Genomic DNA, 22,309 nt, shown 5'->3' on the forward strand with positions numbered 1-22,309 from the left:
CACATTACTTGCCAAAGCAGAATTGGTGTTGACACATACAGTACATAAACAAAAGTATGTGGATGCCCCTTCAAATTAGTGGACTCACGCACCTGACGCACACATACAAACAAACACACACACTCTTTTGGGATCCCTCGTGGGCTATATAATTTCTCTCTAGGAGCCTGAACTTGTGAACTGTGTAACTCTGGTCATGACCTTCTTGCCCTGGGTTGAACGTCAATAGTTAAATCTTGTGATGGTCAGAGGAATGCCCAAGGCTATAGCCGTACCATACACAGGCACAGGAGTTTTTCCTGACAATGTTTCCTGAACAGGAACAACTCTGGGCCCTAGTTATATAGAATATTGCAGGCCCAGTAGTTTTTCCTTGTCAGATTACATGATCAGGTAAAACTCCTGGCCCTAGCTATTTGTCTCTCTTCTTTGTGCTTTTGGGCGGCAGGTGGACTAGCTGTTAAGAGCATTGGGCCAGTAACCGAAAGGTTGCTGGTTCGAATCCTCGAGCTGACTAGGTGAAAAATCTGCCGATGTGCTGTTGAGCAAGGCACCTCACCATAATTGCTCCTGTTAATAACTCTGGAGAAGAGCTTCCGCTAAATTACTAAAATGTTAAAAATAAGTTAAATGGGCCTCCCGGGTGGCGCAGTGGTTAAGGCCGCTGTACTGCGCCAGCTGTGCCATCAGAGTCCCTGGGTTCGCGCCCAGGCTCTGTCGTAACCGGCCACGACCGCCAATTGTGCCGGGAGGCGTCATCCGGGTTAGGGAGGGATTGGTCGGTAGGGATCTCCTTGTCTCAACGCGCACCAGCGACTCCTGTGGCGGGCCGGCGCAGTGCGCGCTAGCCAAGGTTGCCAGGTGCCGACACATTGGTGCGGCTGGCTTCCGGATTGGATGAGCGCTGTGTTAAGAAGCAGTACGGCTGGTGTATCGGAGGACGCATGACATTCAGCCTTCGTCTCTCCCGAGCCCGTACGGGAGTTGTAGCAATGAGACAAGATAGTAGCTACTACAACAATTGGATACCACGAAATTGGGGAGAAAAAGGGGTAAAAATTTTAAAAAATATATATATTAATTGCCTCAGTGATGAGGCAGGACAGGCAGGACAGATGCTCTCTCTGGGTGGTCTGACTGTAGCTGTCATTGAAGAGGACAATAAACCTGCTGGCTAACAAAAACCTTTAGACGTCATTGGAGCATTTAAAGAACACTGTAATGTGATGGCTGTACTTGAATGACCTTTGTTAGAGTAGTGCAACATAGAAAAGAAAGCGTCTGTTGTGTGTGTACAATTATTAAACACATATCAAAAGTTTGGACACACCAACTCATTCAAGGGTTTTTCTTTATTTTCACTATTTTCTACATTGTAGAGTGAAGACATCAAAACTATGAAATAACACATGTAGGAATCATGTAGTAACCAAAAAATATATATTTTAATTTGAGATTCTTCAAAGTAGCTGCCCTTTGCCTTGATGACAGCTTTGCACACTCTTGGCATTCTCTCAACCAGCTTCATGAGGTAGTCGCAACAGGTGTGCCTTGTTAAAAGTAAATTTTTGGAATTTCTTTCCTTCTTAATGCATTTGAGCCAGTCAGTTGTGTTGTTAACTCAATCTCCTCTCTGTGTGTGTGTGTGTGTGTGTGTGTGTGTGTGTGTGTGTGTGTGTGTGTGTGTGTGTGTGTGTGTGTGTGTGTGTGTGTGTGTGTGTGTGTGTGTGTGTGTGTGTGTGTGTGTTTGTGTGCATGCGTGTGTCACTGCCTGTGTGTTCTGATCGCTACTGACGTGTTCCTGTTCATTAGAGGCTGCACTAAGAATGTCTCATGCCACCGAGGGTGACATTTCTTAATGGGAGCACAAACAAGCGCAACACAACATAGGAATGTCTCCCACCTGGGTGTGTTCTGATGCAGTCTGTGAGCTGTCCCATGCCGAGGTGATTTGTGGATGCATTATTGTTTGACCAGCAGGTCTACTCTGTACCTATGAGCTAACTGTTGGACGTTCCACTGAGATGAGAGAAGGAGACCTACAACATAGCCCAAAAATGCATTCCTGGAAATACTCAAACAAAAATAAACACACTGAGCTTAGAGGAGAAAACAGGCAGGGAGAGAAGCCACAAGTGCAAAACCTTATAACATGACTCACACAGACAGACATGGGTATTTGGAGACGTGTGTTGTTGCCATAGCTACACTCCCACTTCCCACACCTGTCCCCACATGCCTGCATGATGGATGTGCTTGGAGCGCGTGTCAGTTATTTATGGAATCTTTAACGACTTGGCCGTAAACATGCATGTGCTATGGGTGTTCAGGACACTGTCTGTCCCATGGTCGAAGTAGTTGATAAAAAACTCCAAAACATTCCCTGGAATGTGACATAATAAATAAATAAATTGTTCAAAATAGCATGACTGTGTTGGATGACTGTTTTAGGTTTCTAATTGTTCTAGGTTCTAGGTCAATGTCTGTCCATGTTTGTCAAGGAAGATCAAAGCAAAGACAGCTATGCACATTTAGAGAAAAGGCCAATTTGGAACTTTGCAAGGAAAGCAAAGAGGAACTTTGTTTCACAGTGAGATGATGAGAGCAAGCACATGGCTTTCTCAAAGCTTCAGATAACGGGTAGGAAGCTGTTTTTACTCACCAATGTAACAACACAGTGTGGTCAGACTCAGTAACTTAGTTGTAGTCACAATCTGGTTACCTATAAGTACAAATGTAGTTATGTTTTTGGGTTAATACATATTTATTTACTTATTTACGGAAAAAAGTCTAAACTACCCACAATGCACTATTTCTCAACGTCATGTGGAGGGTCTACTCTGTGCTATCGAGTTCGTATCCTAGCTCGGTAGCTAGCTCAAGCTGGCTAATGTTAGCCACACCTCATGCTATTCACAAACTTTGTGGCTGTGTTATCTAGTGGTAACCCGTTAGCCTGGCAGGCTTTGGTGCTTTCTTGCCGTGGGCTCAAAATGAAAGAGAAAATCATACCTGTTTGCTCTATTGTGTAGTACCTCGTCTGTTGTCCTTTTTTGTTTTGTCAACTTCTCGGCATGTTCTCTGTGAAGTAGGCTACGGGAGTTTTGTAACTTTTTCTGGAATCTATCTATTTTGGATTTCGGCCTGGTGAAGCGCCCACCTTCCCCTTGCTTTGGTAGCTAAAAGAGCCAGCACTCTTTTAAAAGTTTTTGGATGGGCCCCAACCATCAATCTGTAAATCTCTGCTCGTACCCCTCACATTCTGAAATTGCATTTTTGTCCCCCCCAGTTTTATCATTGGAATGTGGTACAAAGCCAGCCATGGTGTGCTTTAGGACCATGCGGACAACTCCGAGCAGTCGGGTAGGCTGTTTGGGGTGTTTATCCGACTACATAAAAAAAAATATTATTATATTTTATGTCCCCCGCACTTCTAAAACCGAAGTTGTGCCCCTACATCACAGCCTTGAAAATACATGACTTTGGCGTTCTTTCGGAATACTGATCAGTTTTATGTAATAACTCCAAAAATAGAAAAGTGCATTGGGACTTTTGATGTATGTACTAACGCAAATCTGGTTGAATCAACATTTTTCTAAGTCATTTCAACTAAAAAAAAAATCTATGTTATGACTTTGAATCTAGGTGGAAAACTGATTGGATTTGCAAAAAAGTCATCAATGTAAGGGAATTTCTTTTTTTCTTTTTTTTTATCAAACCCAAATCCAATTACATGGTGACATTTTTGGTTGATTTCACGTTGAATTCACGTTAGTGGACAACTCAACCAAATGTGACGTTGGCGTTGAACTGACATCTGTGCTCAGTGGGATACCACACTTGCCCTGTTGCTATTGGTGTAAAGGCAAGCTGCCAATCATGCATTCGCTTGGCTCTGTTCAAGGCACCCGCGCTGTACCTGACTGTCGCGTTGTTTAGGACAGAGCGCTTTAAACTGTCCACCAATAGTGAACTTGGGTCACCAAGGCATTTATAATCCATATCCAGCATTTGTTCACGCACAACTGGTGAGTGTTCTTGCCATTTTCTCAATCCTTTTTTGCTTGGCAATGTTGTAAGATAAGGCTAATAGCCTAACCACCGATCAAGCAACATTATGGACTAAACTTTAAAATCCTGTTGCTGCTCTGTATGCTGCTGTGACAATATAGGTCAAATTAAGATCCTGCATATATTATAACTTTGTATGGGTTTTAGGTTTTAACCTGAGTTCGTTATTTTTAAATCATTTCAACATAAATTCACTCTCATATGTTCAATTTCTCTTTTAGCGTGCATGTATAAAACAATTGGACAGGCGCACTGCGGGGTCTCCAGTGATCTCTTCATTTAAACCACCACAGGTTTTACCGCCAGTGCTCCTGTTCTAACATGGGAAGGCATGGGGATTTATTGTCATTTTATAGGAACTTTTACTTGGGACACTGTTGTTTCACTCATGTGAGAGCTGCAAAATCACAGACGACTATTCCCCAGTCCAATGTTTGGGCAGTGTACTCAAGCGCGTGTTCTCCTTTTGTTTCCTTCGTGTTCACCTTATACTTGTGTGAATAAACTATTCTAATTGACCAAAATAGGTCCAGAATATACAGCATTTATGTCTCATCGTTTGGGCATTCTTTGTGCATCTAGGCTATGGTATTGACAAATACTTTGCATGAGCCCCATACTCATGCAAAGCCCTATATTGGAATGAAATACACACCCATTAAATAATAGCATAAAGCATAAAGAAAATGAAGGAAGAATGCACATGAAATTGTATACTACAAATATGCATACTGTTTTACCATCTTACTGTACATGTGCCCTTTTGAAAACCATGTGTCCATGCAGTTATTGTTGTGGAAGCAGATGCCCCAACAGATTTGCTGCCTGGCTAAATCACCGCAGTGATCAGCTTAGGGCAGGCAGCTTAGAGAAAACCTCCTTCCACTAGAACTGTCAGTCTGCCTGAGGAGGGATTGGAGCTGGGAACTGACCATCACAGTTTGTAGCTGCCACTCTTCACATGGGGACATATTGGGGACATATTGAAACACATCCGATTGATCTGGGCAGGTGCTGATGAAGAAGTAGCCTATAATATGTCTGTAAAGAAAATAAAATAGTCCGCATACTGCAACACTCTATATGCGCCCAAGTGTGATATATCAGGCCAGCTAAACATGTTTCTTAAGTCTTTCATCAGGTCTCAAACCTTATTAGAAGTGATGAACTAAGGGTCAAAGCTGTGTCCAGCCAAATTAGGCTGGGTTTACACAGGCAGCCCAATTCTGAGCTTTTTTTCACTAATTGGTCTGAAAGATCTGATGTGAAAAGATCTGATGTGATTGGTCAGAGAAATGCAGTCTTTGTCACACGTGGGAGGACATATGGCACAGTTCATAATGCTGACCAGGGTTGGGATCAGTGAGTCCTGTTTCAGTTCTTTCTAATCAGGAGATTCATTGAAATTCCCCTTCAAGAACTGAAAAGTGCCATTCATTTTCAATGAGGATTTTTCTAATGTATTCTTGTTTAAAATAATATTTAGCCTTTTGATTTTAAAAAGGAAAATAATTTGAATTTGAATTGCATTGTTTATACAGAGCTGTGTGATGATGTCACTGTAATCATGATAGACATAACTGGCCCTATGCCACCTGGCAATATTTCATCACAAGGGCTTTATGTCAATAACATTTACAACCATAACAGCTGCCCAAATGTTTCTACATCACCCCATTTCCTCCTACAATATCAGAGTAGTGTATCCCCCATGTCCTCATAGAAGAACCCCCAAAAATGTAATAACATGTAAAAGAAGAACAGGAACTGTACTTTAGTTCTATCACCTGTTTGCTTATCTCTGTTTTGGAGACAAACAGACGCATGCTTTGCCGCAGAGTGCAACACTTGTCTATTGTTGTTATCACCTCCTATTTATAGACTCTCCTTGAGTTTACACTGTCTTCAGAAAGTATTCAAACCCCTTGACTTATTCCACATTTTGTTGTGTTACAGCCTGAATACAAAATGGATTAAATATTTGCAAAAAAAGTCTCACCCATCTACACACAATACCCAATAATGTTTGCACATTTTCTTGGAAATGAAATACAGAAATATCTAATTTACTTAAGTATTCACACCCCTGAATCAATATTTTGTAGAATCACCTTTGGCAGTGATTAAAGCTGTGAGTCTTTCTGAGTTAATCTATTAAGAGCTTTCTACACCTGGATTTGCAACATTTAACCATTATTTTCAAACGTCTTCAAGATCTGTCAAATGAGTTGTTGATCTTAGCTAGACAACTATTTTCAGGTCTTACCATAGATTTTCAAGTAGATTTAAGTCAAAACTGTAACTTGGCCACTCAGGAACATTCACTGTGTTCTTGGTAAGCAACTCCAGTGTAGATATGGCCTTGTTTTATAGGTTATTGTTCTGCTGAAAGGTGAATTGATCTACCAGTCTCTGGTGGAAAGCAAACTGAACCAGGTTTTTCTCTAGGATTTTGCCTGTGTTAAGCTACATTCCGTTTCTTTTTTATCCTGAAAAACTCCCAAGCCTTAACGATTACAACCATACCCATAACATGAGGCAGCCACCACTATTCTTGAAAATATGGAGAGTGTGTCACAATTGTGTGTATAGGTGGTAGGGAAGTCAGGCGCAGGAGAATTAAACTTGGTAAAATGGAGTCATTTAATAAAACAAAACATAACTCCAAAAACCATAAATACAAATGAAACAAATTGGGTACGAGGACCCGTCGCGCACCAAATACAAACAACACGAAACTGAACATAAAACAATCTCTGACAAAGACATGATGGGAAACAGAGGGTTAAATACACAACAGGTAATGAATGGGATTGAAACCAGGTGTGTAGGAAGACAAGACAAAATCAATGGAAAATGAAAAATGGATGAATGATGGCTAGAAGACCGGTGACGTCGACCGCCGAGCACCACCCGAACAAGGAGAGGCATCGACTTTGGCAGAAATCGTGACAGAGTGGTACTCCGTAATCTTTTGTATTTGATTTGCCCATGTTGGGCAAATCAAATACAACCATGTTGTTGATCCATCCTCAGATTTGTCCTATCACAGCCATTCAACTCTGTACCTGTTTTAAAGTCACCATTGAACTCATGGTTTCCTTACTCTCCGGCAGCTGAGTTAGGTAGGGTGCCTGTATATTTGTAGTGACTGGGTGTATTGATACACCATCCAAATTGTAATTAATAACTTCACCATGCTCAAAGGGATATTCAATGTCTGCTTTTTTTTACCCATTTACCAATAGGTGCGAGGCATTGGAAAACCTCCCTGGTCATTGTGGTTGAATCTGTGCTTGAAATTCCCAGTGTGACTGAGGGACCTTACAGATAAATGTATGTGTGGGGTACAGAGATGAGGCAGTCATTCAAAAATGTCCATTCAACTTGTTAAGCACATTTTTCTCCTGAACTCATTTAGGCTTGCCATAACAAAGAATTGAATAATTATTGACTCAAGACGTTTCAGCTTTTCATGTTTTATTAATTTGTTACAATTTCAAAAAACATAATCCCACATTGACATTATGGGGTATTGTGTGTAGGCCAGTGACCAAAAATCTCTATTTAATCCATTTTAAATTCAGTCTGTAACACAACAAAATTTGGTCATGGGGTGTGACTACTTTCTGTAGTTAGGGTGGACATTGTAGTTAAGGTTGCAAAAGAGAAACTTTCCCTGAATCCCCTAGTTGTTGTTTATTTCAGAAATTCCAGTTAGAGAATTACCAGAATCAGGGAGAATAAGCAGTTACAGTTGAAGTCGGAAGTTTACATACACCTCAGCCAAATACATTTAAACTCAGTTTTTCACAATTCCTGACATTTAATCCTAGTAAAAATCCCCTGTCTTAAGTCAGTTAGGATCACCACTTTATTTTAAGATGTTTAAATGTCAGAATAATAGTAGAGAGAATTATTTATTTTACTTTTTCTTGTCAGAAGTTTACATACACTCAATTAGTATTTGGTAGCATTGCCTTTAAATTGTTTAACTTGGGTCAAATGTTTCAGGTAGCCTTCCACAAGCTTCCCACAATAAGTTGGGTGAATTTTGGCCCATTCCTCCTGACAGAGCTGGTGTAACTGAGTCAGGTTTGTAAGGCCTCCTCGCTCACACACGCTTTTTCAATTCTGCCAACACATTTTCTATAGGATTGAGGTCAGGGCTTTGTGATGGCCACTCCAATACCTTGACTTTGTTGTCCTTAAGCCATTTTTCCACAACTTTGGAAGTATGCTTGGGGTCATTGTCCATTTGGAAGACCCATTTGTGACCAAGCTTTAACTTCCTGACTGATGTCTTGAGATGTTGCTTCAATATATCCACATAATTTTCTTCCCTCATGATGCCATCTGTTTTGTGAAGTGCACCAGTCCTCCTGCAGCAAAGTACCCCAACAACATGATGCTGCCACCCCCGTGCTTCACGGTTGGGTGTTCTTCGGCTTGTTAGCCTTCCCCTTTTTTTCTCCAAACATAACGGTGGTCATTATAGCCAAACAGTTCTATTTTCGTTTCATCAGACCAGAAGAAATTTCTCCAAAAAGTACGAACTTCCAACTGTGCAGTTGCAAACCATAGTTGTTTTTTTTTAATGGTGGTTTTGGAGCAGTGGCTTCTTCCTTGCTGAGCGGCCTTTCAAGTTATGTCGATATAGGACGCGATTTACTGTGGATAAATATACTTTTGTACCCGTTTCCTCCAGCATCTTCCCAAGGTCCTTTGCTGTTGTTCTGGGATTGATTTGCACTTTTCGCACCAAAGTACGTTCATTTCTAGGAGACAAAACGCGTCTCTTTCCGTCTCCTTCCTTAGCAGTATGACGGCTGCATGTTCCCATGGTGTTTATACTTGGGTACTGTTGTTTGTACAGATGAATGTGGTACCTTCAGGCATTTGGAAATTGCTCCCAAGGATGAACCAGATTTATGGAGGTCTATTTTTTTTCTGAGGTCTTGGCTGATTTCTATTGATTTTCCCATGATGTCAAGCAAAGAGGCACTGAGTTGGAAGGTAGGCCTTGAAATACGTCCACAGGTACACCTCCAATTGACTCAAATTATGTCAATTAGCCTATCAGAAGTTTCTAAAGCCATGACATCATTTTATGGAATTTTCCAAGCTGGTTAGAGGCCCAGTCCACTTAGTGTATGTAAACCTCTGACCCACTGGAATTGTGATACAGTGAATAGTAAGCGAAATAATCTGTCTGTTAAAAATTGTTGGAAAAAATTACTTGTGTCATGCACAAAGTAGATGTCCTAATCCGACTTGCCAAAACTATTGTTTGTTAACAATACATTTGTGGAGTGGTTGAAAAACAAGTTTTAATGACTCCAACCTAAGTGTACAGTGGGGCAAAAAAGTATTTAGTCAGCCACCAATTGTGCAAGTTCTCCCACTTAAAAAGATGAGAGAGGCCTGTACTTTTCATCATAGGTACACTTCAACTATGACAGACAAAATGAGGGGAAAAAATCCAGAAAATCACATTGTAGGATTTTTAATGAATTTATTTGCAAATTATGGGCCTGGACATGTACTGGCTTAAGCAGGGGGACACGTGTGGCACTGCCGTATTTGAGTCCCTGGCGGCGTAGTGTGTTACTGATGGTAGGCTTTGTTACTTTGGTCCCAGCTCTCTGCAGGTCATTCACTAGGTCCCCCCGTGTGGTTCTGGGATTTTTGCTCACCGTTCTTGTGATCATTTTGACCCCACGGGGTGAGATCTTGCGTGGAGCCCCAGATCGAGGGAGATTATCAGTGGTCTTGTATGTCTTCCATTTCCTAATAATTGCTCCCACAGTTGATTTCTTCAAACCAAGCTGCTTACCTATTGAAGATTCAGTCTTCCCAGCCTGGTGCAGGTCTACAATTTTGTTTCTGGTGTCCTTTGACAGCTCTTTTGTCTTGGCCATAGTGGAGTTTGGAGTGTGACTGTTTGAGGTTGTGGACAGGTGTCTTTTATACTGATAACAAGTTCAAACAGGTGCCATTAATACAGGTAACGAGTGGAGGACAGAGGAGCCTCTTAAAGAAGAAGTTACAGGTCTGTGAGAGCCAGAAATCTTGCTTGTTTGTTGGTTTAGCAAATACTTATTTTCCACCATAATTTGCAAATAAATTAATAAAAAATCCTACAATGTGATTTTCTGGATTTTTTCCCCTCATTTTGTCTGTCATAGTTTAAGTGTACCTATGATGAAAATTACAGGCCTCTCTCATCTTTTTAAGTGGGAGAACTTGCACAATTGGTGGCTGACTAAATACTTTTTTGCCCCACTGTATGTAAACTTCCGACTTCAACTGTATGTACAGAACATTTTACCAGTAACTGGAAGGCCCCCATATTCTCCTCACTTATCAGACTGCTATCTCTTTCAGGTTCCTACCTCTATGTGAAGAGCAAATATAGAGGCTGCTGCTGAGTCATCCCATTAAGGGGGCTGTCTGAGAAAATAGCTAGTCTAGAATATCTGTGGAGCATGGTGAGAGACAGGAAGTCTGCGGTAGGGCTCACATTTCGTGGAAAGATGTAAGGAGAGACCAGGGAGATGCTGGCATGCCCTTTCAGGGCCATAGGTCATCACTGTCACTGTCACCACACACAGAAGCACACCCCTAAGGTACCCCAGAGTGCATTCGTTTTTGCACTTTATGATTTTTTAAAGTATGCGTATCGGCATTCCAGTTGGAGACTCTTGCCTTGTAGGTCAGTACATTTCTGTAATATGATATTAGGGGCCTGAATGCTATGCTCTCTCAGACCAAAAATGTGGTGTGTTATTGGCTAGACCAGACTCCTGTTAAAGGGATAGTTCACATAAAAAGGTGACGTATCCCTTTAACTTCCCACTCAATGGATCATAAAGCCCTATTCACTGGATGACTGGTATGTGTGTCTACGCATCACATTTTAGCTGTTGTTTTTGTTCCAGAGTTTCCTTCTCATCGCCATTGTTTTTTCTTTCTTAATTTTTCTTTGGTCCAGGGTCGGTATGGAAGAGGCAGACCTGGTCAAGGAGCGGCTCCAAGCCATAACGGTAAACTGACCTAGAGTTCTGGTTCTCTTACAGCAAATCAACGACTGAATAATATCTGTGTCAAGTACTTTAAGGTTCACAACTTTCTTTTTTAAATACTTTATCTGCAGGATAAGAGGAAAGTCCAAGAGGACATTGCTCATAAAAAGCTGGAGATTGACAAGGAGAAATTAAAGCTTCAGCACTTAAAGGTACAGTTAGGTAATTTGACCATCAATGAAGTGATAACATTACAGTTTATCTTACTGTCATATTGTCAAACCACATTGTTTCAATAATTCGTAACTATCTGATGACAGCGAGAGTTCCAAGTATATCAGCTTGATGACAGTTTTTAGATTTTATGGTCACTGTGGCTGAGCAGTCCATTAAAGACATATGTTAGAGTGCAAAAATAACACGTCATTCATGACAGTTAAGACATAATGCTGTGTCACCCTCTCTTACTTTGAACAGAAAAAGTCATTGAGAGAGCAATGGCTCATGGATGGAGCAGCCACCCAGAGCCCACAGCAGAGAGAGACTTTGAGGGGAGATCAACAACAAACTAAGCTCCTCCAGACCAGCATCCACAGGTACAGTAAGCCAGGACAACTGATACTCCATTTGTTCATGTCTAAACTGATCTACACTACAGTGCCTTGCGAAAGTATTCGGCCCCCTTGAACTTTGCGACCTTTTGCCACATTTCAGGCTTCAAACATAAAGATATAGAACTGTATTTTTTTGTGAAGAATCAACAACAAGTGGGACACAATCATGAAGTGGAACGACATTTATTGGATATTTTAAACTTTTTTAACAAACCAAAAACTGAAAAATTGGGCGTGCAAAATTATTCAGCCCCTTTACTTTCAGTGCAGCAAACTCTCTCCAGAAGTTCAGTGAGGATCTCTGAATGATCCAATGTTGACATAAATGACTAATGATGATAAATACAATCCACCTGTGTGTAATCAAGTCTCCGTATAAATGCACCTGCACTGTGATAGTCTCAGAGGTCCGTTAAAAGCGCAGAGAGCATCATGAAGAACAAGGAACACACCAGGCAGGTCCGAGATACTGTTGTGAAGAAGTTTAAAGCCGGATTTGGATACAAAAAGATTTCCCAAGCTTTAAACATCCCAAGGAGCACTGTGCAAGCGATAATATTGAAATGGAAGGAGTATCAGACCACTACAAATCTACCAAGACCTGGCCGTCCCTCTAAACTTTCAGCTCATACAAGGAGAAGACTGATCAGAGATGCAGCCAGGAGGCCCATGATCACTCTGGATGAACAGCAGAGATCTACAGCTGAGGTGGGAGACTCTGTCCATAGGACAACAATCAGTCTATATTGCACAAATCTGGCCTTTATGGACGAGTGGCAAGAAGAAAGCCATTTCTTAAAGATATCCATAAAAAGTGTCATTTAAAGTTTGCCACAAGCCACCAGGGAGACACACCAAACATGTGGAAGAAGGTGCTCTGGTCAGATGAAACCAAAATTGAACTTTTTGGCAACAATGCAAAACGCTATGTTTGGCGTAAAAGCAACACAGCTGAACACACCATCCCCACTGTCAAACATGATGGTGGCAGCATCATGGTTTGAGCCTGCTTTTCTTCAGCAGGGACAGGGAAGATGGTTAAAATTGATGGGAAGATGGATGGAGCCAAATACAGGACCATTCTGGAAGAAAACCTGATGGAGTCTGCAAAAGACCTGAGACTGGGACGGAGATTTGTCTTCCAACAAGACAATGATCCAAAACATAAAGCAAAATCTACAATGGAATGGTTCAAAAATATACATATCCAGGTGTTAGAATGGCCAAGTCAAAGTCCAGACCTGAATCCAATCGAGAATCTGTGGAAAGAACTGAAAACTGCTGTTCACAAATGCTCTCCATCCAACCTCACTGAGCTCGAGCTGTTTTGCAAGGAGGAATGGGAAAAAATGTCAGTCTCTCGATGTGCAAAACTGATAGAGACATACCCCAAGCGACTTACAGCTGTAATCGCAGCAAAAGGTGGCGCTACAAAGTATTAACTTAAGGGGGCTGAATAATTTTGCACGCCCAATTTTTCAGTTTTTGATTTGTTAAAAAAGTTTGAAATATCCAATAAATGTCGTTCCACTTCATGATTGTGTCCCACTTGTTGTTGATTCTTCACAAAAAAATACAGTTTTATATCTTTATGTTTGAAGCCTGAAATGTGGCAAAAGGTCGCAAAGTTCAAGGGGGCCGAATACTTTCGCAAGGCACTGTATGTTTACATTGCTCGTTTATTAACATGGCTGCCTGATGGAATATAGGCCTTGGTATGTCGAGATGTGTTTTTCATCTTGGATGCTTCATTCGATTAAACCTTACCCATGTTAAATCTGTACCACTTACGGTGAAGTGTTGCTTTTAAATGGGGACGCCTCTTTTATTTATTTTATTTCTATGCTCAACACCCTAGCAACGTGTATTGGACTGTCTGCGGTGAAGGGTAGCCCATCAACTGTCCAGTTAAACCTATATTTGTCTGTAGATTGGTCCAAGTGGCAGTCAGTGCGTTCCCTGAAACCCATAAGGTGCTGGTAATAAGACACCCGTAACTGAGATGGAAGTAACAGAGTTATTTTTTTTACCTAACGAAAACCACCTTGGATTTAAACATATAGGTATTTGTCACTATTAAAGAGTGGTGTTCTGGCCTTTTTGTTTCTTTAGTAAGAGTGAGGGACATCCACAAATAGACTCATTCTGTCCTCCCCCCTCCTGATCCACCCATCTCAACTGAATGGACACTTTTTTGTATTTCACAGGGTAGGTTCCAATCTGTTAGGGTCGTACCACTTTGGGGTATAGCCATTTGAACTGTAGGTGTCAAGTGGCAGGGTTGTGCTATTCTAATGGGGTGATTTAATGCCAGTTGGGTGGGATAGCACAGCATTGATGGGGTTGTCAGAGGTGGGATGCCCTGGTGGTTGACCCTGAGTCTGTCTGCTGCCAGCCATGATCAGTTTGCCAAGTTACACCTCTGACGAGATTAGAGCCAGAAAAGGAAGTCTTCCGAAGATGAGAAAACTGTCAGTTCACTGATCCGTTCTTCATCCCTTCTCCGCTTGTCTATGAGGTGATATGACCTTTGACCCTTTCTGTCTCGGCTTGCAGGATTGAGAAAGAGATTGAGGCTATGGAGAGGGAAGAGACGATGATATCAAAGAACGAGGGCTTCATACTGAAGAGACTGAAGGCTATTGAGAAAACCCCTGAGGAGATAATAAAGGTACTTGGACATAACATAATTGACAGTGAGATATTTCTGGTTTAGATGTTTTGCTTTGGCCACAATGGCCACTGTTCATCTGAGGTTTTGTTGATCTGAGTTGTATCTCTAAAAGTGCTGTATGTATGTTGTCTTACAGGAGGCAAATGAGAATTTCAAAGAAGGTAAGGCCTTTTGCTAACTTTCTGATTGCGTTATTCATTTAATGTATTTGATCAAGCATGTTACACTATACACATAATCATTGGTAATACAAAAAACATAGCTTATTTTTTTTCACAGAGACAATCTATATTTCCCCAGCTACTCTAGATGTCCCAAAGTTCTATAAGCCTCAAATTTCAAGGAAGCAGTCCTTTAAATTTAATAAGGACACACCCAAACAAAGTAAGAAACTTCATAGTAACATTTATTACAACAATAGCGTGTACTGTAGATATGTCAAAACCCTATTTGTATCTAATTTCAACCCATCTCTCTCTCCATCTCTCCCTTCCTCGTACTCTCTGTCTCTCCTCCTTCTCTTCTCCTCCAGCCATGTTTGCAATGGAGATCAACGTCCAGAAGGACCTCCGTACCGGGGAGAGCCGGGTCCTGTCTACATCCACCGTCACCCCCCAGGAGCTACAGCAGAGAGGGGTTAAAGTCTACGACGACGGCCGTAAGTCCGTCTATGCCCTGCAGTCTGATGGGTCTCACCTGGGGAATGGAGTGGATGAGCTCAGCCCTATAGAGGTGGAGGAGCTGCTGCGAGCAGCCACAGAACAGAAGAAGTCTCAGAGAGGACCTCGGGGCCACCAGGGCCATCAGGAATCAGCACCTGCATTCTCCCCCAACTATAGCCCTCGGGGCCACCAGGAACCAGTGCCTGTAATTTCCCCCAACTGTGGCCCTCTGGGCCACCAGAAACCAGTGCCTGCATTCTCCCCCAACTGTGGCCCTCGTGGCCACCAGGAAGCAGTGCCTGCATTCTCCCCCAACTATAGCCCTCGGGGCCACCAGGAACCAGTGCCTGCATTCTCCCCAAACTGTGGGCCTCGTGGTCACCAGGAACCAATGCCTGCATTCTTCCCCAACTGTGGCCCTCGTGGCCACCAGGAAGCAGTGCCTGTATTCTCCCCCAACTGTGGCCCTTTGGTCCACCAGGAACCAGTGCCTGCATTCTCCACCCCCTGTGGCCCTCGGAGCCACCAGGAGCTCAGCCCAATGGAGGTGGAGAAGCTGCTCCGAAAGGCTGTAGTGCAGAAGATGCCTCAAAGCGGAGCTTTCCCACAGGACCATCAGGTTCACCAGGAATCAGTGCCTGCATTCTCCACCACCTCCGGCAGGAGTGCCTCAGCCTCCAACAGGCCCCAACAGAGTCATGCTAAAGTCCTCCAAGGAACCAATGGGAATGGGTATCAGCAGGAGTTGTATGAGCATGACGTCCTCTCCAGGAAGGAGCTCCACTACATTGATGGAGTCCACTACTCAGGGCCGGAGAGTCTCTCCTCCTCCCCTCACATTCCAGTCCCCTCTTTCATCTGCAGGAAGGACGAGGAGTACTACCAGCCAACCAACGGGTACAACCAGAACCCTTTCTCCTATGGCGGGGAGTTTCACCCCACCCACAACTCCTACCATAGCCCTAGAGAGAGCCAGCAAGGCGGGATGTTTTACAACTCGTCGGCTAAAAAGGACCAGAAACCATCTCCGATCTACCAGGAAGACTTGCACTTCAGTATCCTGAACGCCATAGACACATCTGAGCCTATCACTGCGATCTTTATGGGCTACCAAACCGCCAAGGATGACAGTGGACGCGGTCTGGGCTACGAAGGGTCCATCCGGGCTGAGCTTGTCGTCATTGGCGATGAGGATGGGGTGGACGAGAGTAACCCTCAGCTTAACACCTACAACCCGGATGGATACAACAACTGGGGTTATCATCACTCTCAACCTCAACAGAAATTAATACAGTACATGGCAGAGCCCACCGCTAATATTAACGCTAACAATGCGTCACCGTACACAGCGTCAAAGAAGTTGGTCTACCCTGGTCAACAGGCCAAAGAGGCATGCTACCCATATTCAGACGGACAGTTGGACGCGACAGAGAAGCACCCAGCCCCAGGTATCAGAAAGATTCAAAAGATTCAAAAGAGAAAGAAGCCATGCTGCATGCTCATGTAACCAACCTGTAACTGTTGACACTAGCTACCTAACATCACTTCCTTTGCTTTGACTGACAGCACTTTTGAGGTTTCTCATTGGCTGGCTAGTGTGTTGAACTGTATGCTGTATGCTGGCTTCTCTGTTGCATCAGTTTGTTCTTGTCTTAATCATTGTAACACAGACTGACCTGAAACTCTCATTTTAATCACACTCTGTCACTGTTTACATACATAGTGATGTTGTGTATCCATACCAGAGCTTGTTTTGATACTTGAAGTCAAACTCTGCCTCTCTCTAGTGGCTGGAAGACAGTAATGCTGTAACTTCGGTTTCCTACAGGAGGCCAAAATGTGCTCGACTGCTTGTATAATATGTCAAATATTATTGGATATTTTTTATGTTTCTACTTTTGGATAACAAAGCTAGAATGAACTTTTTTACTGACATATTATAAATAACTGGTCTGAAGGTACAGTGCAAATCAAATGTACACTCTGATTAAATCATTGCTTTGCACTAACTTAATATTTATTATTTTGCATGTGTTTTATAGAATCTCTTTTCCACATTGCAATGTTCTTATGCCATGTCTGTACTCTGTATACTTACAGTAATATGCATGATTGCTTGCCCAGTAACTTAAACAATAATTAACTCATTATTGACTGCCTTAATCCTCTTGTGTAACAATGATCTGTTTGATTGTGTGAGTGTGTACGTGCATGAGTGTGTGTGTGTGTGTGTGTGTGTGTGTGTGAGAGGGGGAGAGAGGTTGCGCTTTTTGAAATAAACATGTAACAATATGAACGGAGTATGCAAAACATTAAGAATAATTGATCTTTCCATGACATAGTCTGTCCAGGTGAATCCAGGTAAAAGTTACAGTGCCTTGCGAAAGTATTCGGCCCCCTTGAACTTTGTGACCTTTTGCCACATTTCAGGCATCAAACATAAAGATATAAAACTGTATTTTTTGTGAAGAATCAACAACAAGTGGGACACAATCATGAAGTGGAACGACATTTATTGGATATTTCAAACCTTTTTAACAAATCAAAAACTGAAAAATTGGGCGTGCAAAATTATTCAGCCCCCTTAAGTTAATACTTTGTAGCGCCACCTTTTGCTGCGATTACAGCTGTAAGTCGCTTGGGGTATGTCTCTATCAGTTTTGCACATCGAGAGACTGACATTTTTTCCCATTCCTCCTTGCAAAACAGCTCAAGCTCAGTGAGGTTGGATGGAGAGCATTTGTGAACAGCAGTTTTCAGTTCTTTCCACAGATTCTCGATTGGATTCAGGTCTGGACTTTGACTTGGCCATTCTAACACCTGGATATGTTTATTTTTGAACCAATCCATTGTAGATTTTGCTTTATGTTTTGGATCATTGTCTTGTTGGAAGACAAATTTCCATCCCAGTCTCAGGTCTTTTGCAGACTCCATCAGGTTTTCTTCCAGAATGGTCCTGTATTTGGCTCCATCCATCTTCCCATCAATTTTAACCATCTTCCCTGTCCCTGCTGAAGAAAAGCAGGCCCAAACCATGATGCTGCCACCACCATGTTTGACAGTGGGGATGGTGTGTTCAGCTGTGTTGCTTTTACGCCAAACATAACGTTTTGCATTGTTGCCAAAAATTCAATTTTGGTTTCATCTGACCAGAGCACCTTCTTCCACATGTTTGGTGTGTCTCCCAGGTGGCTTGTGGCAAACTTTAAACAACACTTTTTATGGATATCTTTAAGAAATGGCTTTCTTCTTGCCACTCTTCCATAAAGGCCAGATTTGTGCAATATACGACTGATTGTTGTCCTATGGACAGAGTCTCCCACCTCAGCTGTAGATCTCTGCAGTTCATCCAGAGTGATCATGGGCCTCTTGGCTGCATCTCTGATCAGTCTTCTCCTTGTATGAGCTGAAAGTTTAGAGGGACGGCCAGGTCTTGGTAGATTTGCAGTGGTCTGATACTCCTTTCATTTCAATATTATCGCTTGCACAGTGCTCCTTGGGATGTTTAAAGCTTGGGAAATCTTTTTGTATCCAAATCCGGCTTTAAACTTCTTCACAACAGTATCTCGGACCTGCCTGGTGTGTTCCTTGTTCTTCATGATGCTCTCTGCGCTTTTAACGGACCTCTGAGACTATCACAGTGCAGGTGCATATATACGGAGACTTGATCACACACAGGTGGATTGTGTTTATCATCATTAGTCATTTAGGTCAACATCGGATCATTCAGAGATCCTCACTGAACCTCTGGAGAGAGTCTGCTGCACTGAAAGTAAAGGGGCTGAATAATTTTGCACGCCCAATTTTTCAGTTTTTGATTTGTTAAAAAAGTTTGAAATATCCAATAAATGTCGTTACACTTCATGATTGTGTCCCACTTGTTGTTGATTCTTCACAAAAAAATACAGTTTTATATCTTTATGTTTGAAGCCTGAAATGTGGCAAAAGGTCGCAAAGTTCAAGGGGGCCGAATACTTTCGCAAGGCACTGTATGATCCCTTATTGATGTCACTTGTTCAATTCATTTCAATCAGTGTAGATGAAGGGGAGGAGACAGGTTATAGAAGGATTTGTAAGCCTTGAGACAATTGAGACTTGGATTGTGTATGTGTGCCATTCAGAGGGTGAATGGACAAGAAAAAATATTGAAGTGCCTTTGAACACCGGTTTGTGTTAAGAACTGCAACACAGTTGGGGCAGCAGGGTAGCCTAGTGGTTAGAGTGTTGGACTAGTAACCGGAAGGTTGCAAGTTCAAATCCCCGAGCTGACAAGGTACAAATCTGTCGTTCTGCCCCTGAGCAGGCAGTTAACCCCTAGGCCGTCATTGAAAATAAGAATTTGTTCTTAACTGACTTGCCTAGTTAAAAAAAATAAAAAACGCTGGGTTTTTCACGCTCAACAGTTTACCATGTGTATCAAGAATGGTCCACCACCCGAAGGACATCTAGCCAACTTGACTCAACTGTGGGAAGCATTGGAGTCGACATGGGCAACTCTCTCTCCATGCCCTGATGAGTTGAGGCAGATCTCCTAAATATTAGGAAGGTGTTCCTAATGTTTTTTTACACAGTTTTTTACACAGTGTATAAACAATTGTTGTGTATTTATTTGTTCAATGTTTTCTTTATTTATTATTAAAACATTTCATCACACCGTCACTATGTAGCTAATGAGATTCAAAACAAAGTGCATGGCAATATGTTAAGCTCTCCAGTAGAACTGTAACTGAAGCTAATGTCAGAATAATTTCCCATACATAACCATCACTGTGTTAATACTGATCACTTCACATCTGAGGAGTCAAAGGAAGAGGGAAAAGACATGCGTTCCACCCACCCACCCACCCACACACACACACACACACACACACACACACACACACACACACACACACACACACACACACACACACACACACACACACACACACACACACACACACACACACACACACACACACACACACACACACACACACACACACACCCTCCCTCCCTCCCACACACTCACACACACACGTACACACGCACCCAACAACACTTTCACACCATCTGACAGTGCTAACGACCTTTCTGTCACCTCTCATGATCTCTCTGAGGACAAGGACAGTGGATGGTCTGGACCTTAACAGACTTAACGGTCCAGACATCAATCAGATCATTAGACATGGATGTCTCCCGAACTAAGAGGCTTTTAAAAGGAATGTGTCATCCTGTAATATGTGATTGAGACACACTTATATAACTATAATTTGAGTTACGTAAATGCTGATGACACATGACTGAGGACATACACCAATCTTAGCTCTCCTGGGGTTGGTTCAGACAGTGTTTTTCCTCACAACTTTGTCTGCTTGGTGGGTAGGCTATTGGAAGGGTGGTGTTAATATACTTAACGTAAAGACTTGTCCAATACTTTTGTCATGAGGTTATTTCAGGACACACATTGCTATAAACATAACACAACTAATCTGGACGAATCTTAATTAGTCTTAATTGATGTGATATGATGTTTACATGGTAAATGTGTTTTATTTTCCCTTACATTTCCTACAGCTTCAAGTACGTGTATGGAGAAACCGGAACAGTTTGTGTAGAAATACTCCATGCAAGACTCATCAACCCTTCAAGTTCCATGACGAGGAGGAAGAAACACATCTTTGCGCAACACATTCGACGAACACCGAGCACACTTCTGTGAGGCCATCAACTTTATATTTGGATTCCAAATATAATTCTCAATACAAGGTTCTGTTTAAAAGTGTAAAACATGTTTGTTCATAATGTTTCCTTACACAGAGTATTACAGCTAAAAATATACCAATGATGTCATTTCGAGAAGGAACAACCAGTCTAAAAACAGACTTTTGAAGGGAATCGCTGATCTTAAATGAAATATCTGCTTGTTCAATGTTCCTGAAGATATCAGTGCATTTGATGTTTACTCTCCAGCCTTTACGCCGCTGCCAGATATATTTTCCTCCTCTACTGTAGGCTACTAGCCAGCACTTTTCATATGCTAACAAACCTTTTTAGAGTGCCTTAATGTAATTTGCTGTTGAAACTGTAACCTGCTTGTGTATTGGTATAAGAAAGTCATGCTAACAAAATCATTAAAAAGCTAATTGTCACACAACTGAGTGTTAAGCTGTTATACAAAGGAAATGCCAATAAGTCGTTGAAACTGAGATTTTCTTATTATGTCCCTTGACAAAGGCTTTGATTTAACTAGAGTGTGGTGGTGTGATATTAACTTTCTTTCAGCTCAAGGGGAGGATGCTGCAGATATTTGTCGATATCCATTATAAAACACAGAAACCAATATAAATATACTGTCTCGTGCCCCCAAATATCTCTCACTTAAAATATAATTGTCTTCACTGACCCTATAGAACAGTGTTTCCCAACCCTGGTCCTCGAGTACCCTCAACAGTACACAGTTTTGTTGTAGCCCTTGACAAAAAAAACCTCATTCAACTCATTGAGGGCTTGATGATTAGTTGACAGTTGAATCAGGTGTGCTTGTCCAGGGTTACAATAAAAATATGTACTGTCGGGAGTAGTCAAGTACTAGGGTTGGGAAACACTGCTATAGAGGAAAGATAAATTGTGAAGCCAGAAAAAAATCCATATTCACAGACCTTGATTCTTCTACCATTTAAAATCCCTGACAGGAGTAGTATTTGGTATTTTCTAAGGATCCCCATTAGCTGCAACTAACGCAGCAGCTACTCTTTCTGGGGTCCACACAAAACCTGACAGAGTAGCTAACGGTTAGCTGTGTAGGAGGCTGTGTGGGGGAGTCTTTGTATTCCATCCCAGCTGTTGGTGCCATGCGTGTAACAACAACACATCAAATAGTCCGGTTGTTGTTTTGCATCTTTCTTCTGCTACTGCTGCTGCTCTGAGCTAGTGTGATTAATGAGGATGAAGGAGATTAGAACGTCAAGTTGACAGATGTAACACGTGCCATATGTGATTATGAAAAGTAGTAAGTCCTTTGAAAATGTCATGTTGGTGTGTGTGTGTGTATGCAAGATCTACACTGAGTGTACAAAACATTAGGAACACCTGTTCTTTCCATGACATAGACTGACCAGAGGAAAGTTATGATCCCATTTTGATTACACTTGTTAAATCCATTTCAATCAGTGTAGATGAAGGGGAGGAGATAGGTTAAAGAATCAATTTTAAACCTTGAGACATGGATTGTGTATGTGTGCCATTCAGAGGGTGAATGGGCAAGACAAAATATTGAAGTGC

General features: G+C 42.0%; 1 protein-coding gene across 2 annotated transcripts; it reads left to right on the forward strand.

Moving 5' to 3' along the window:
• The first annotated feature begins 3,836 nt into the window (after positions 1–3,836).
• Positions 3,837–21,182, forward strand: palmda (palmdelphin a). 2 transcript variants are annotated; one of them, XM_021588635.3, is made up of 9 exons: positions 3,837–4,028; positions 11,066–11,117; positions 11,228–11,308; positions 11,574–11,692; positions 14,267–14,381; positions 14,521–14,545; positions 14,664–14,768; positions 14,917–16,494; positions 20,603–21,182. In XM_021588635.3, the coding sequence occupies exons 2-9, from the start codon at positions 11,073–11,075 to the stop codon at positions 20,641–20,643; spliced, it is 2,109 nt and encodes a 702-aa protein (XP_021444310.3). In that variant the 5' UTR covers positions 3,837–4,028; positions 11,066–11,072; the 3' UTR covers positions 20,644–21,182. The 2 variants fall into 2 exon arrangements, with proteins under 2 accessions (XP_021444310.3, XP_090081101.1); XM_090224975.1 differs by having other exon boundaries at positions 14,685–14,768.
• The last annotated feature ends 1,127 nt before the right edge of the window (positions 21,183–22,309 follow it).

Source organism: Oncorhynchus mykiss, chromosome 28 (genome assembly GCF_057628025.1).
Source record: "Oncorhynchus mykiss isolate SJ-2025 chromosome 28, ASM5762802v1, whole genome shotgun sequence".
NCBI classification, from domain to species: domain Eukaryota; kingdom Metazoa; phylum Chordata; class Actinopteri; order Salmoniformes; family Salmonidae; genus Oncorhynchus; species Oncorhynchus mykiss.

Excerpts from the sequence above, each read along its gene's own strand:
- palmda (XM_021588635.3), top strand. The coding sequence starts at position 11,073 with ATGGAAGAGGCAGACCTGGTCAAGGAGCGGCTCCAAGCCATAACG. Across the intron at positions 14,769-14,916 it reads TAAGGACACACCCAAACAAA|CCATGTTTGCAATGGAGATC; the intron begins GTAAGAAACTTC and ends CTTCTCCTCCAG. Across the intron at positions 16,495-20,602 it reads AGAGAAGCACCCAGCCCCAG|CTTCAAGTACGTGTATGGAG; the intron begins GTATCAGAAAGA and ends CATTTCCTACAG.